Source organism: Helicoverpa zea, chromosome 9, assembly GCF_022581195.2.
Source record: "Helicoverpa zea isolate HzStark_Cry1AcR chromosome 9, ilHelZeax1.1, whole genome shotgun sequence".
Classification (NCBI taxonomy): Eukaryota; Metazoa; Arthropoda; class Insecta; order Lepidoptera; family Noctuidae; genus Helicoverpa; species Helicoverpa zea.
The window spans coordinates 9,619,409-9,634,095 of record NC_061460.1 but is presented as its reverse complement, the minus strand read 5'-3'; the positions used below and the strand labels follow the sequence as shown (position 1 = coordinate 9,634,095).

Below are 14,687 nucleotides of genomic sequence, written 5' to 3'. Positions count from 1 at the left end.
ATATACATTAGTAAAAAAAAAAATATTGGCTACTGAATATTTTAACCTCCGAGGTTATGGCATACCTACCTCACATTATTTTCTGAACTTCCTAGAAATTTTTATCCATTATAATCAGGAAGTGCTTGAAGCCAAAAATACAGACGTTAAAAGCAAAAATCGTGATTGAAAAAAGTTCGGTAGGTTCGTTCCTGTGTCCTGAATAATCTATGAGACGGAAATTAGACTTTTATAATTGTATAGGCTTCCTCCTTTATTCGGTTAAATCACTAAAAATATTTAAATAATATAAATTATATATATCGACATCAAATTCCAGTGACTGGTGACCACATAAATGTAAAAAGTAATTCCGTTATTTATTCAAGAACCTACAACCTTCGTGTAAAATTACATGACTTGATCAGAAGTTCATATTTTATTAACAGTATACCAAATTTTACTTCATTCAATAGCTTTTGCTTCAGAAGTAAGTATATTGCTTATAAGAAAATTCAACACAATGACAAAAGCGAAACAAAAATGATTTACGGAACCGCGGTTCCATTCGAAAACCGCTGAAAGAAACACTTCCGTCAGCTGACCTCCAATAAATAAACATTTGACAAGGAAACAACGCGGAGAAAACACCCAAAAAATATTTAAAAAAACAGTAACAATACAGAACAAACTTCGTGACTGATCGACAAGAAACAACTTTCTTAAATCGAGAGATGGTGTTTCAGTTAAGTCTGTCGAAAAAAATACATTGTCTCGCGATCAAATTCAAAATAAATTCTCTGGAGTATTTTTCTTTGCAAATCGTTTAATATCTTGGGGAGACAATATTATGTACAAAATGGAGATAGCGGATTGAAATAATGTCGGCAGATGTTCATAAATATTAATAGCTAACCAGGATTGACCCTGCGGTACTGTTTGCTTGTACACTTTAGTGGACCCCGGAGACAATAATGTAGAAAGCTTTAAAGCCATACGTTTGGCTGGGCCGTCTTCTTGTTGTTTGCAACACTCCATTGTTGGGGTATATATCTTTCACGCTTTTAGGAGATATAACAAGGATTCCCTGAATTTCTGGCACTGTTGCTTTAGCTTTTGCTGTTCCTGTTAACACTTGCTTATTAATGGGGGCTTGTTTGCTAGTTGAGATGTTAAAGTTTAAGTAACTAAACGACTATTTCACACTAGTCGTTTTTCTACGCGTGTCACGCGTTATGAAGGTCATCTCTCGCATTAGTACTTGTCAATTGTTTTCTATGCCACGTGTAAGCGTGGCCGTCAATAAGAAACTAGCGGTGCCGCGTGGACAATCCTGTATCTACCTAGATTCCAGTGCAACCAGATACAACTGGGTACAAGTCTTACATAAGGAGTGACTGGCTATCTGCCCTTCTCAACCCAGTTACCCGGGCAACCCAAAACCGCTTTTAAGACTTGGTATGATAATAATGACAACAAGGTCCACAATTTTCTACCAGTGTGTAATAGTCTGCAGTTCCAATAAGTACTAAATGAGCGTAACTATGTAAGCTGGTACCTAAATCTGTGGAACACAAATGTCGTCCATAGATTAAGACGACAAACAGTCTTGGAGCAATATTGCCATAACGCTTGCTAGACAAATTGCGGGCAGTCCGCTGTGTGTAATTCCTTTGTCTATTCTGTAACCGCTATGGTTTATAATTTAATTGGTAAGTTTATTATGGTATTCTATTTATTGAACTGTTGACTTTACATTATTGTTTTTTAGCCGATTAAATGAAAAAGCCTTTAGCATATATGTTTTTTTTTTAGAAAAGTATATGTAAGTATACGTGATTTGAAATGAATGAAATATGAGTAAGCATTTTAGTTCTCATTATTTTAGAGCACTATCTAAGTACCAGCTCTATCTACTTGAAGAGGATTTCTGAAAAGACTGAAATTATTGTTTTATTAAAATGACAATTTATTTGCCTGTCACTAACACGAAACGCTGTTCTTTTTTGGAAGATATATATTTTTTGGATTAAAATGTACTTTTTTAAGAATTCTGAAATTCGAAAATTTTACTCCACAAAATAACTATAGGTACATAATTATGTATCCACTGCTGCAGTTTGGGCGAAGTGTACCTTCATTCTACAGATTTATACAAGAAATAAAGATACAATAAGATCCTGTTTAAAAAAAGATACCTATAAAATTATCACGTTTAAAAATTATATTACTTTGTTTATTAAATCTCAATAAATACTCTCATAATTGATTTAAACCGCTGCAAAATCTCTTGCGTAAGGCGTGCACTAAACCGCTCACCATACAATTTCCTCCATAAAAACAACATTTAAAACGGCCATTAAACCTGCACGTTGTTTAAAAGCATTTTACGACTTAATTGCTGAACTTACGAGCTTTCAAACATTCTCACAGACTCACCACAAGTGTAAACAACTTTGAGGTAGGTTCGACTCCCGCTTCGGCACGGCCTGCCGAACATGTTGCTGTCAGCTGAGAGAACACATCTTCTCTTGCCGTGGCACTCCCTCATCGCCGTCTCCGTAGCATATGGCTCCAAACAGGCTGAGAAAAAAAGCCAAATTTTTTTACCCATAAAATCTTTTTCGTAAATATTTGGGCTCCTTACACAAGGAGATCGCTTAACACAGTGTCAAAATTCTCCGGATAAATTCAAACTTCAAACATGGAACAGTGATAAAATTTCAGTACCCAAGCATTCCTCATTAATGTTATAGTAAGTACAAAATGACGACTCCTAAAACGTCCTAACAGTGCAATTTCTACAGAAACTGGGGAACAAAATTAGAAAGACCATTACGAGGTTTAGAACTCTGCAGAGAAACTCTGACAAAAGTTGAATTCACACAGGCGTGGGTGTAGTGTTGTTATACAGCCAACAATGAGAAATATTCACTCTAGCACCTACTACTATGTAAAATATAAACGATAACTCCACGATTTCATCTCTTTCTAAACCCAGGTATATCGTGAGTAGATAAAAAAAAAAAAAAACAAAATGTTGCTGCCACTCTATCCGATGAAATGTAACAAATAATTATTATTTAAAACACAAAAAGACTAACCGACACCACGCAATTTAAAAGCAATGCATCCGTAATTGCGACGCGCTTTTAGTTAAAATCGAAATAATTGCGGCGGCGATAGTCGAACATTATTCAACAAGGGAAAAGTATGATTATGTTAAACGAAAATTGTTAAATTATAAATCCATTTCAGTGAAATATTCATGCAATAACTACGCCTTAATTCCTCAAAGGTCTACGTTTCATAAATATCGAAGTTTTAGATCCTTTGTGAGAGCAAGCCTATTGACACGAGCAGGCAAAAGCCAGACTTTGGGCCACAAGGGAGAATTTACACATGGAAAAATTCAATTACATTTTACATGCCTCTAGGGATCGAGCCAGTGAGCCTCGCTCAGCACTCGCTAGCGACCTAGACCGTCAACTCAATATGAGCGTTTATTAATCGAATCTTATGCCTTTTTAACTGTTATATCAGTCGAATGATTATCCTATTTTATTTTATTCTAGACATACAATAGATACGAGAATGTCACTATCTTGTTGGCTTATATTATAAACTAGGAAATGTTAACCGGTTATACAGGTTATTACGCAAGAATTATGTCAAAAATAATGACCTCATCTTACATCAGGAAAACAGTCAGAAATATAAGGGTCCGTAAAATGTTTCAGCTACATAAGATGGGCAGTATAATGAGGGCCATTATCGATTTGATGTTTTCCAGCCCCCGTTTATCGCTCACTTAGGGTGGCATTATATGCGGTAAGCACTTTTACATAGCATGGAGTGCGGTAAACCCAACTAAAATTAGAGAGACGCATTTAGAACGAACAATCGAACACTGTTTGGATGAATATCCGAACGAATAATTTGATTTATAATTCGAACGAATTCATTTATGGCGTTCGAATTTCAAATGATAGAATTCTATTCTTTCTATTTGAATTGCAAACGAATAATTTTTGCTTTTGTTTACATTCTCAATTTAAAAATTGAATGATATTTAGGTTTTCATCGAGTTTCTTCGAAACATTCAATTATGTTTCTTCTATGGGAGTCCAGTTACTGGACGTGGTTTGAATGGCTTCGATATTACTGCGCACAATCGCAACTTCTACATTGTGTTAGCCACAAATAAGTCGTAAGTGGGCCAAACACAATAAAACAGTAAAGTCGGTCATCTGCGCAAGCCCCTATTAGGTTTTATTCTTTTATACGTTAACTTCTGAGATATTTCTTTAAAGTCTCAACTTACACGTGCTACTAAAATAAACCTTACTTTTAATATTGTTGTTGAAATGCAAATTTTCTTCTGAATAGAATAACCTATTTTCCAGGTCACCTTCAGAATGGCGTCTTAATAGATTAAATTGTATAATAGAATTTAATTTCAAAACAATTAGAGTATTATCCAAATCCGCTCATCCTTGCGTTTCTAAAACGTAAGAATCTAAATAATTTATTCAATAAACAGGCTTCAATGGGCTGAATTTACACGTTAAAATTATATTAGCGATTCCGACCGTGGAACGCTTTCATTTTGAAATTAGGTTTCCTTGCGAATGAATTTCAGATGATAAAAGTGCTAAAGTGTGCTTATTAATTTTCTATCAATGTCTATTGTTCGTCGTAATATTATATTGCCACATTTCAAGAACGTTTAATTTTAATCTCCATTTATTTATGCAAATGCCAGGCTTGCCAACTGTCCATTTGGCAAGAGATTAGTGATATCAGACAGCTTTGAATATTGATGACAAGTTAATGACAATTGTGAAAAACGATCGACGCTTCCGATTGGTTCAAAAATGCAACGTCATATTTTTGATCAAAGAATTGGTATTGTAACTGCTTTCCTTGTTTGTTGGTTGTGAGCTCAAATACTTGGTAGATTCTGAATTTGAATTTCACGCTCTTTAATTTTCTTTTTACCCTACTGCACCAGACGGAGTATTACCTATGTTAAATTAAGTTTCCTGTCATCTTATTCTCGTTATCTCTAGCGTGTTGTTTATTCCCACAATGCTCGTACCAACATAAGAGTCGAACGCATCACCAAATTTTGGCTTTTTATTTCAGTTCTACAGAACCACAATTCCCCAGTAGCAAAACGATAATTTGATCTATTTTCAACAGATTGCTTCTATAGACTAAATTGACAACGTTTTCAGATAAACACGCCTTAAACAATTCCAAGCTACATCAAATAGAATCGATGGGTGATGACATTTCATCCATCATTCGGGACACGAGCAAATGAAACAAAAATACTGGAACAAAATGTCGACAGAAAGAAACAAAACAGATTAGAAACAACGTGATGAGTTTTCCAGGTGAATGGAGTTTGGTGACGAAAAGGAAAAAGTAGATAATGGATTAAAAAAGGAAGTTTTCTAGACGTTTAACTGAGACATATTGTTGCTAGTGTCCCGACGTCCTGCGACGACCTAGTATTCTTAGTCGCAAGGTAATACTGACACACAAAAGCTGATATGTAAGGATACCATTAGTTTAACCCTAAAGATTAAACAGAGACACCTAGTTTAAGCTTATAAAGGAAGGTGATCCTTATAACCTTACCACCAAAACCGTGACTATATAGTACACTTTCTCACTAGCGGATACCAGTTTTTAAGAAACAATTGACAACTACAGCTTCAAAGAATGACACGTGAAAGCACGATACAGGATTTTGTCACTCGAAATATGTCACGCGTAAAAATGTTGAGCAGAAAATCCACTGGTGTGACAACAGCGCTGTACTAGTACTAAGGCCTTTCAGAAGTCACACATTACACCACAAATGGATCGACGAGGTTAACAGAAGGATACAAGCTGTCGATTTGCATCCGGGATAAATACGTAAATGATGAATTGAAAGTACGGTATACGGGAAATAGCTGATGTGTACTACTTTTCGATTTTGTAATTTAATAGTATTTCAGAATTATCCCAATTATATGAATGATCTTTGCGTATGTATGCTTTGTGTTTGCGTTTGTGGTTTTAAGGCTAGTAACACACGCTCCGAGTTTAAATACGGCTGGGTTACACTGGCGGATTTCCGTTTTTTTTTTTTTTTTAAACCTACCCATTTTTATTGTTGATTTGGGTCGAGAATCATTAGCATAATTATGTCCTTGAATTTGACACGGATGCAAATCAACAGCTTGTAGTTATAGAAAATCCAGTAAATACTTACTTTCTTCCTTCATTCCTCTAGGTTGTGGGCACTGGATGGAATCGTACTCTGTTCTGCCATACTGGGCTGAGTAGATCGCCACCCTGGAGTGAGGGTTGCAGCTCAGGTGTAGGACGTCATTCTCACAACCGACTTTACTACGGAACTCATCTGTTAACAAAATAGACATTGTTAAACAAATTAATTAATATAATCACTTTTTCCCATAGGAAGTGGGCATCTTTCTCATGTAATTCTGATGTTCGAAAAGTGCTGATTTTGAGCCTGCTGTAAATAAACGCTTTTTGATTTTGAATCGAAGCAGAATTTTTAGATTTTTGGTCAATCGATTTCATTTGGATCAGGGTATTCTTCAAGGTCCCCTTTTCAGTAGATAAAATGATACAAGTAGGTACTCCTTATTTGATTTGTATCAAGAAGTTTGTATTTGTTAATTGAAGAACACCCATCCCTAGAGAGGTTTCACTATGAAAAACGAAGTATTTTTTCCCTTATTTTATTAAGGTTTGAGGCTGTTACTAAGCCATGAACCACTACTCGCCTCAAGAGTTTATAGGACTAATAATTTCATTCAAGATAATAAAAAAACAAGGCTGGGAAATATTTCTTTCATTCTACGAAAAACAAAAGAAAACCCTTAGAAGCTTGATTCTTCGAAGGCCGACAATGTTGTTGAAAATAAGAAGAAATTGGCCTTATAACAAAATATATAGAAAAACGAGTTTGACGGTTACAGGGAGGTTTTAGTATTGTGTAATGGTATTGAAAGAAAATGTTATTTTAGATTATTGAAAAATATATGGAGAATCGTATCGATTTAAGTTACTTCATGTCTATAACTAATTTATAGATGTGATCTTAATTAAATAACATCTAATTCACAAAACTATTTAAATTAAAGACAGTAGGTATTTGAATTAAGTTTGAAATAAAATCAAGCTTTCGGACTAAACTCAGTAAACAATTTGTTGCTTACAACAGGCGAAAAAAAAAGTTGAAAATTCTGAATGACAATAACTCATTCTTTTAGTCCACTAAACTTTTTGATTAACTTTGGTGCACAAATTAAGATAATAATAATCATTATTTTTAATTATTTTTATACCATGACTGGCAAAGAAACACCTATGTATATCGAAAATCAAGAGACACATCGGCAGAGAGATGTAAGGAGAGAACAGTAAGTTCAAAATGTTGACGAGAGCGGCCCGCCTACGCGCACGACTACCATCTCCGGGATCGTCGCTCAGCTCCGCCTCGCCGCCGCCGGGCCCTGGACCACTAGAAACACCGGCGGCTGCAGTAGCGTCGAGCTCGAGCGACGAATACTTTTCCCCGCCAACGTCGCCACCACCTGTACGTCGGCAACGGAGACGCCGGCCACCGACGGGCTTGGGATCGGGGGACCATCAGGTCCCTAGCAGGGTCCCCGCTACCGGTGGTTGTGTGCAGCGCATGAGATGGACTCTAAGAATGAACGAGAACGTCATGCGCGCATACTACGGATCCACAGAGGGAGGAACTAACCTCACTGCGTACCGTGATAGGATGCTGTCTCTGTTCCAGGTGCTTGAGCCAGCCGTCAACGTATCGGCCCAACGACTGTCGGATCAGGTGCGGGTTATTCAGCGCAATCACAGACTGGACGACGCCGCACTTGATCGGCTGCGCTTAGAGATGCTGAGCAGCCCTATGGTCACCACCTCGTCACAGGCCGCGGTGCCACCGCCACCTTCAGGCGGAGTCACACCGCGGTCCAATCTCGTTGAACGGGATGAGGACGATAGGGTTGTAACGGTAAGTACTCAGTGCAACGAACGCTTGAGGAGTGCTCTGGAAGATGCGATTCAGGAGTTTAGGTACTCACCCGTCGAAAACCGACCGCGACTACCTCGCTTGCCTATGCACAGACAGAATAGGGCGTTGGTGTGTGCTCTGGATTCGCTGTTGGAAAAATATTTTGAAAACAGCGAAGACCTCCTTGATACACACTCAATTATGTATTGCTCGGCTGTTGCTGCATGTCGTGTAGCTAATGTCAAATTCCCTGACAGTAACAGAGCTACACGACCAAAATCAGCGGTACCAGCTTGGCAGTGCAGGATTGAGCGTCGTATCGAGGGGGCCAGAGTACTCATTGGCAAACTATATTGCTTCAGGGAGGGTAATACCCGACCACGGGTGATGCGCTTTGTGAGGCGTGCATTCCTGGGGACTGGACTCAGTTCTCATGAATATATGCCGCGTGTCACGGAGCGCATCGACTTCTTGAAGCAAAAAGTCTGTGCATGGGCGAGCCGTATTCGAAGGTATAAACGACGGGTAGAACGTTACACCCAGAATCGTATGTTCCAGAGTGATCAAAGATGGGTATATAGAACTTGGGAGCAACCTGAGCAATGCGTGATGGACGGGAGCCGACCGGATGATGGTGCCACAAACATGTTTTGGCGCAACCTCTGGTCGACGCCCGTATTTCACGAGGAGGGTGACTGGACACGTGATGTTGAACGGGAGTGTGAACAAATACCAGAAATGGAGGAGGTCAATATTACCTCCTCCGACGTAGCCTGTGCAGTTCGTCCGATGCAAAACTGGAAATCACCAGGACCGGATGGACTGCACAATTTCTGGTTAAAGTGGCTGCAAAGTTCGCACCCCTGTTTAGCATCACAGTTTCAGTCATCCTTAGAAGCCGGGTCGCTCCCACAGTTTCTAACAACAGGAGTTACCCATCTGCTCCATAAATCAGGCAGTACTGCGGAACCCAAGAATTATAGACCGATCACTTGTTTACCGACGGTCTATAAACTTCTTACATCTATTTTGAGATTAAAAATAAACCAACATATTGAAAAGTATTCAATTATGTCAGTTTCTCAAAATGGATGTAGGAAGGGGTCCCGTGCTACTAAGGAGCTGCTCCTCACTGATATGGTCATCAGCCAACAGGTTCGGCGAACCCGAAAGAATTTGTCGACATGTTGGATAGACTATAAGAAGGCCTACGACTCGGTCCCCCATACATGGCTTAAGAGGGTACTGGAGTTGTATAAAATAAATACAACTCTACGCGCCTTTCTTGAGTCATGTATGGAGCAATGGAGAACGGTTCTTCACTATCCAGGATGTAGACAAATTGAAGGGACCGGCGATCCTATTAAGATCGAGCGGGGAATATTCCAAGGTGACAGTTTGAGTCCACTTTGGTTTTGCCTGGCCTTGAACCCTTTAAGCACATTGCTAGAGGGTTCGGGGCTGGGCTATCCTTTGCGGAGAGGGGGTCAGGTTATATCCCATTTGCTTTATATGGATGATCTGAAACTATTTGCCACCACGGAACTGCAGCTGATGAAGCTACTGAAGATCACTGAAAATTTCAGTAGTTGCATCAGGATGGAGTTCGGTGTGGACAAATGTGCAGTCATGCATGTAAAGCGAGGGGGAATTGTGGAATCTGAGGGAGTACAACTCTCAGATTCTATAAACCTGAGATCACTCTCCGCAAACGATACATATAAATACTTGGGTATGGCGGAGGGGTTAGGCATCAATGTGGCTGACATGAAACAGTCATTACGGGAGCGTTTCTTTGGCCGCCTGAATAAGGTTCTAAAAAGTTCCTTATCAGGCGGCAACAAGGTTCGCGCCTATAATGGTTGGGTCATGCCAGTCCTGATGTACTCCTTCGGCATACTCAAATGGACTCAAACTGAATTGGATGCCTTGGATAGGAGAGTCCGCACACTGCTGACCGCAGAACGAATGCATCACCCACGATCGTCGGTGATGAGACTGTACATCCCACGGAAATGTGGAGGCCGAGGCTTTTTAAATGCAAAGACGCTCCACAACCGTGAGGTGTGCAGTCTCAGAGAATATCTTCTCAAAAGCGACGTGGGTATGCATCGTGATATGGTAGCAGTGGACAAAGGACTCACCCCGCTATCGTTGGCAAATGAGAACTGGCGCAGACCTGTGGTACTATCTACCCATGATCGCAAGGGGGTATGGCAGAGCAAACAGCTACAAGGACGCTTCTTCGGGGCTCTTCATGGCCCCGATGTAGACTTCAATGCGTCCGTAGCTTGGCTACGCTTCGGTGACCTATTTGGAGAAACCGAAGGGTTTGTATGTGCAATTATGGACGAAGTTATCCTGACGAATAACTACCGGAGGTATATTATGAAAGACGGGACGGTTGACATATGTCGGGCATGTCACCATCCGGGTGAGTCTATCAGACATATTATATCTGGTTGTTCTCGTTTGGCTAACGGTGAATATTTGCACAGGCATAACCAAGTGGCCAAGATCATCCACCAGCAGCTTGCTCTGCAGTACAAACTTGTAGATCTTGAGGTACCGTACTACAGGTATGCGCCCGACCCAGTTCTCGAAAAGGACCATATCACGTTGTACTGGGATCGATCTATCATCACTGACAGGACTATTTCAGCCAATAAGCCTGATATAGTGGTGATAGATCGATTAGCGCGCCGCGCGATGATAGTCGATGTCGCCGTCCCGCATGACGAGAACCTCGTGAAAGCTGAGAAAGAGAAACAAATAAAATATCTTGACTTAGCGCACGAGGTTGTCGCCATGTGGGATGTCGACACGGCTGTTATTGTGCCGATTGTCATTACGGCCAATGGTCTAATAGCCAAGAGCCTCGACGAACACCTCAGGAGGCTCTCGTTGGGCGGCTGGATCAAGGGACTGATTCAGAAGGCAGTACTCCTTGATACGGCACGTATTGTGAGGAGGTTTCTGTCTCTGGGACCCTAACCACCGGTACCTTGGACCCTGTGCCCGATATCGGTGGCAACCTATTTTTTATATTTTTAAATGTTTTTTTATTTTTATATTTAATATTTAAAAATGAAAATAATATGTTTGAAAATAAATAAATGTCAAGAAAAATCATTATTTAAATCGCAATAAAAAGAATCCAAAAATATATATTTTCAAAATATAAAGCGCAAAAAAAATACCAAAACCTATCATCTTCAAAAAGAAAATTTCAAAAGAATAAATAAATTCTAAATTTAAAAATCAGCTACGTCAGCAGAATTTGTCTCTTCCTTGTTTCCCCATTATTCGGCCAGCACCAATACGATTTGAGAGCTCAAACATATAGTAGTTACACAAAGAAACCAGGCAGACAACTCCGAAATAAATCGAATCGAATCGAATTCAAATCTCGTTTCACATTTCTATCAAAAAGGAATTTATCATCAAGAACGCTTTAAAAATGCTCTTTGGAGAAGATTATCAAGAGACCAATAGAACCTACTTGAATCGATAAATTCGTGTTGCAGTAATGAAAAATGTTTCGAATTCCTTAGTGCGTTCCTATGCGTTTATTTATTGCACTTGCGTACATAGTTGTCTGACATTTAACATTCTGTAATGTCATTTAATTTAAATTATTTTCTAATCTATTGTTACTTGAGAGTGTAATTTGTGTGTGAGTGTTTTTTGCGGGGTATTTTCGATGTTTAACTTTATAAGTAGGTACCTAGTTACCAATAAACGATTAGATTATTTTTAAATCTCTATTCATAGGATATGACATCGTTGTTCCACAAATATAGTACAACAATTGTTACTCACAGGGACGGCATTTGTAGGCGACCTCGACGAACCTTCTAGAACCCGGACAGGGATCCACGCCAAACGCCTTGGGGCTCGTGTGAAATTTACACTGTCGCTTCTTCTGACAAGCTTCCACCACAGTCTGTAACAAGGAATACTGAGCACATTTGTTAGTATGCCTATTCTGAACAAACTTTAGTTCAATTACTTCTCTTAGCCTGAAGGTACTTAACAGTTTATAAGCAGGGAAGTTTAAAATCAGTGAGTTGTGTCTATTTTGAAGGGGCTGTAAACAGAATTAATTTGATTGTATTAAGTACCTAGTTTCAGATTATTTGAAGAGTCTTTCAATTACAGAGTTTGGTTGAGTTTATAGGGATTCAATGACTGACGAGATATTAATAGAGAATAAAATAAATGTAGTAAAGTATAGAGGAATGAAATTAGGTACAAACTTTTCCACTCATTCGAAACAGTACCTATTACTAACAAATGCTGATAAATGCTATAATTAGCAAAATATAATGGAAGTTTCGAGAATTTATGCCCATAACAACCAAATTCCTATAACCATATAATTCAAACTATTTATAGACAGCAGATTTTATTGAACCGTAACACTATTCGATATTTGATTGACGAATCAAATTATATGAAATTCATATTCAAAAGCAATTTCATGGAAATATTGAGCAACACAAAGGGAAAATAGCTGCAATTATATTAACAACACATATATTTTCACAACGCCGAATATTCTAGAAAAAAAAAAACAAAAGCTCTCGTTGTAACATTGGTACGAATAATAAAAAAAAAACAAAAGCAAATCATAGCTATATTTTCCTAAGCCCAAGTTGTGCGTAAGAAAAATATATAGGTACCTAGAGAAAATGCGGAATGAGAGCAATCTCGCATACAATGCTAGATTATGAGAAAGCTGACAAGATTGGCAGCTGCTCGTAAAACCGAATTATAGCCTAAACATATCAGAACGACTAATAAAATCTGCTAAAAAAGGAACAGGCGTTTTACTGAATGGCTGTTTCAAAAGGCATAAAGTTTAAACGTTCGCTGTTATGTTGGAACGCTACAGAATTGGTGCTTTTGAATCGAGTGTTGTCATTTATTTGAAATCAATGTTCGCGTCCGATTGAAATGTCTTTGTATTCGACATACAGCGAGAGATATGTCACAATATATATTGGAACAAGAATTCCTTACTTATATTATATTGATGACTAGACCATTTTAGAAAGGTTTTATGTAGTTTCAATTGATAATAAAGCATAAAACTTGAATTTACGTAAGCAAATACTTTAACAATGAAAGAAAATATTATAGGAGAGCAAAAGAAAATTATATCCAAATGAATTATTAAAAACTAAATCAAGCCAAGGAAGCACGCAAGTGGATATTTTATAGCGTGATCAGAATTCAGCACGAATACTTAATTATTAAATTAGAAGCTAATATTTCCTGTCGGAATAAATTCGCCGTCAGATTGTCAAAAACATAAGTTAAAAGCCATAAATACAGAAGGAGTTTTTATTCAGTCTTGGTATATGGGCCTTCACATGTTTGTTTTAAAAACAATAACATATTAAAAATGATTTGTTACTTCAGGTAGGTAATTTCACTAGCTATGACTACAATATAATCTTTGTTTTCTATATTGATGTGTGGTCTCGATCTTAGCCCTACCAGTACCCATCGATATCGATATGGTGTCTTAAAGGATTACAATACAGGAAGAAGTGGCTGTCTGTATAGCTATCCATCCATCCATCACCCATTCAATGTAACAGAATGAATATGAAAACATTATAGTTAGCTTAACTAAGTTTAAAGATTTTCATGTTTGATATAGTTATCGGCACGAATCTTGAGCTCTGGCCTACATCTGCGCAGAAGTGATTTATTCGCAAAGAACCAATCCCGAGTGACGGCTATGACGCGATGCACTGCGGGCCAATCAATGCTTTAGCCCGCCCCCGCACCTCACTTCCTTCCACAAAAGGGACCCAATAAATTACTTCTGCGCAGGTGAAGGTCACAGCTCAAGATTCGTGCCGATAACTATAACAGTATAGAAAAAATATATTTCAATTAATTAACTCAATTTAGTACTGAACCGATTTAAATGTTTGATGAATAGACAATTTAGATACTCTGAGAAAGGACGTTTAACCAAGTTCGCGAAGTAGTTCCCTCTGGATGCAGGTGTGACCGCAGCAAATAGGTTGTTATCGTCTCGTAATATTATAATACTCTATTATACTCTTAATGAATTAAGTTAAAACTTAAATTTATGACTATACCTATTTACTCTTATCACTCTATCTCAATATAAACTTTATTTATTATTTTCAAATTAGTTAAAGAATATTTCTACCATATTTAATGGTAGGCTTTGTGTACATTTTCAATATATTGCCACAAACATAATGCTAATTATAATTAACAAAGAAAATTATGTTATAACATTATTATAACTATAAATATATTATATTGTATATAATTATAGGCGGTTAATTTAATGCTTACAATATACATTATTGTTAATGAAAGGGTTATAGACTAAACAATAAAATTGTGAATTGTAATATTGACGTAATTTGCAAAATTTGAGTTTCTTTTTTGTTCGTATAATGAAGTTTTACTATATAACTAGTTTTCAGAGGAAACTACTTCACGCATCCGGATAAAAAAAACTTATAATCTTATTCTGATGTGTGACAAGCATAGTGCCTACACGTACTCACAAACTTTTGACCTTATAATATAGTGTGATACATTGGACCTACTTAATGACTGAAAAAAAATAAAGATGCCTTTA

The 14,687-nt window shown here is 37.9% G+C and overlaps 1 protein-coding gene across 1 annotated transcript in view; it reads right to left on the bottom strand.

The window, feature by feature from the left end:
• The window catches only part of LOC124633362, a 99,383-nt gene that overhangs the window by 21,579 nt on the left and 63,117 nt on the right, over window positions 1-14,687 (bottom strand). The window contains exons 4-6 of the mRNA XM_047168555.1: window positions 11,870-12,008; window positions 6,251-6,400; window positions 2,419-2,562 (exon numbers count right to left, since the gene is read on the bottom strand). Coding sequence (XP_047024511.1) covers window positions 2,419-2,562; window positions 6,251-6,400; window positions 11,870-12,008 — 433 coding nt within the window. The remainder of the gene's footprint in view (window positions 1-2,418; window positions 2,563-6,250; window positions 6,401-11,869; window positions 12,009-14,687) is intronic.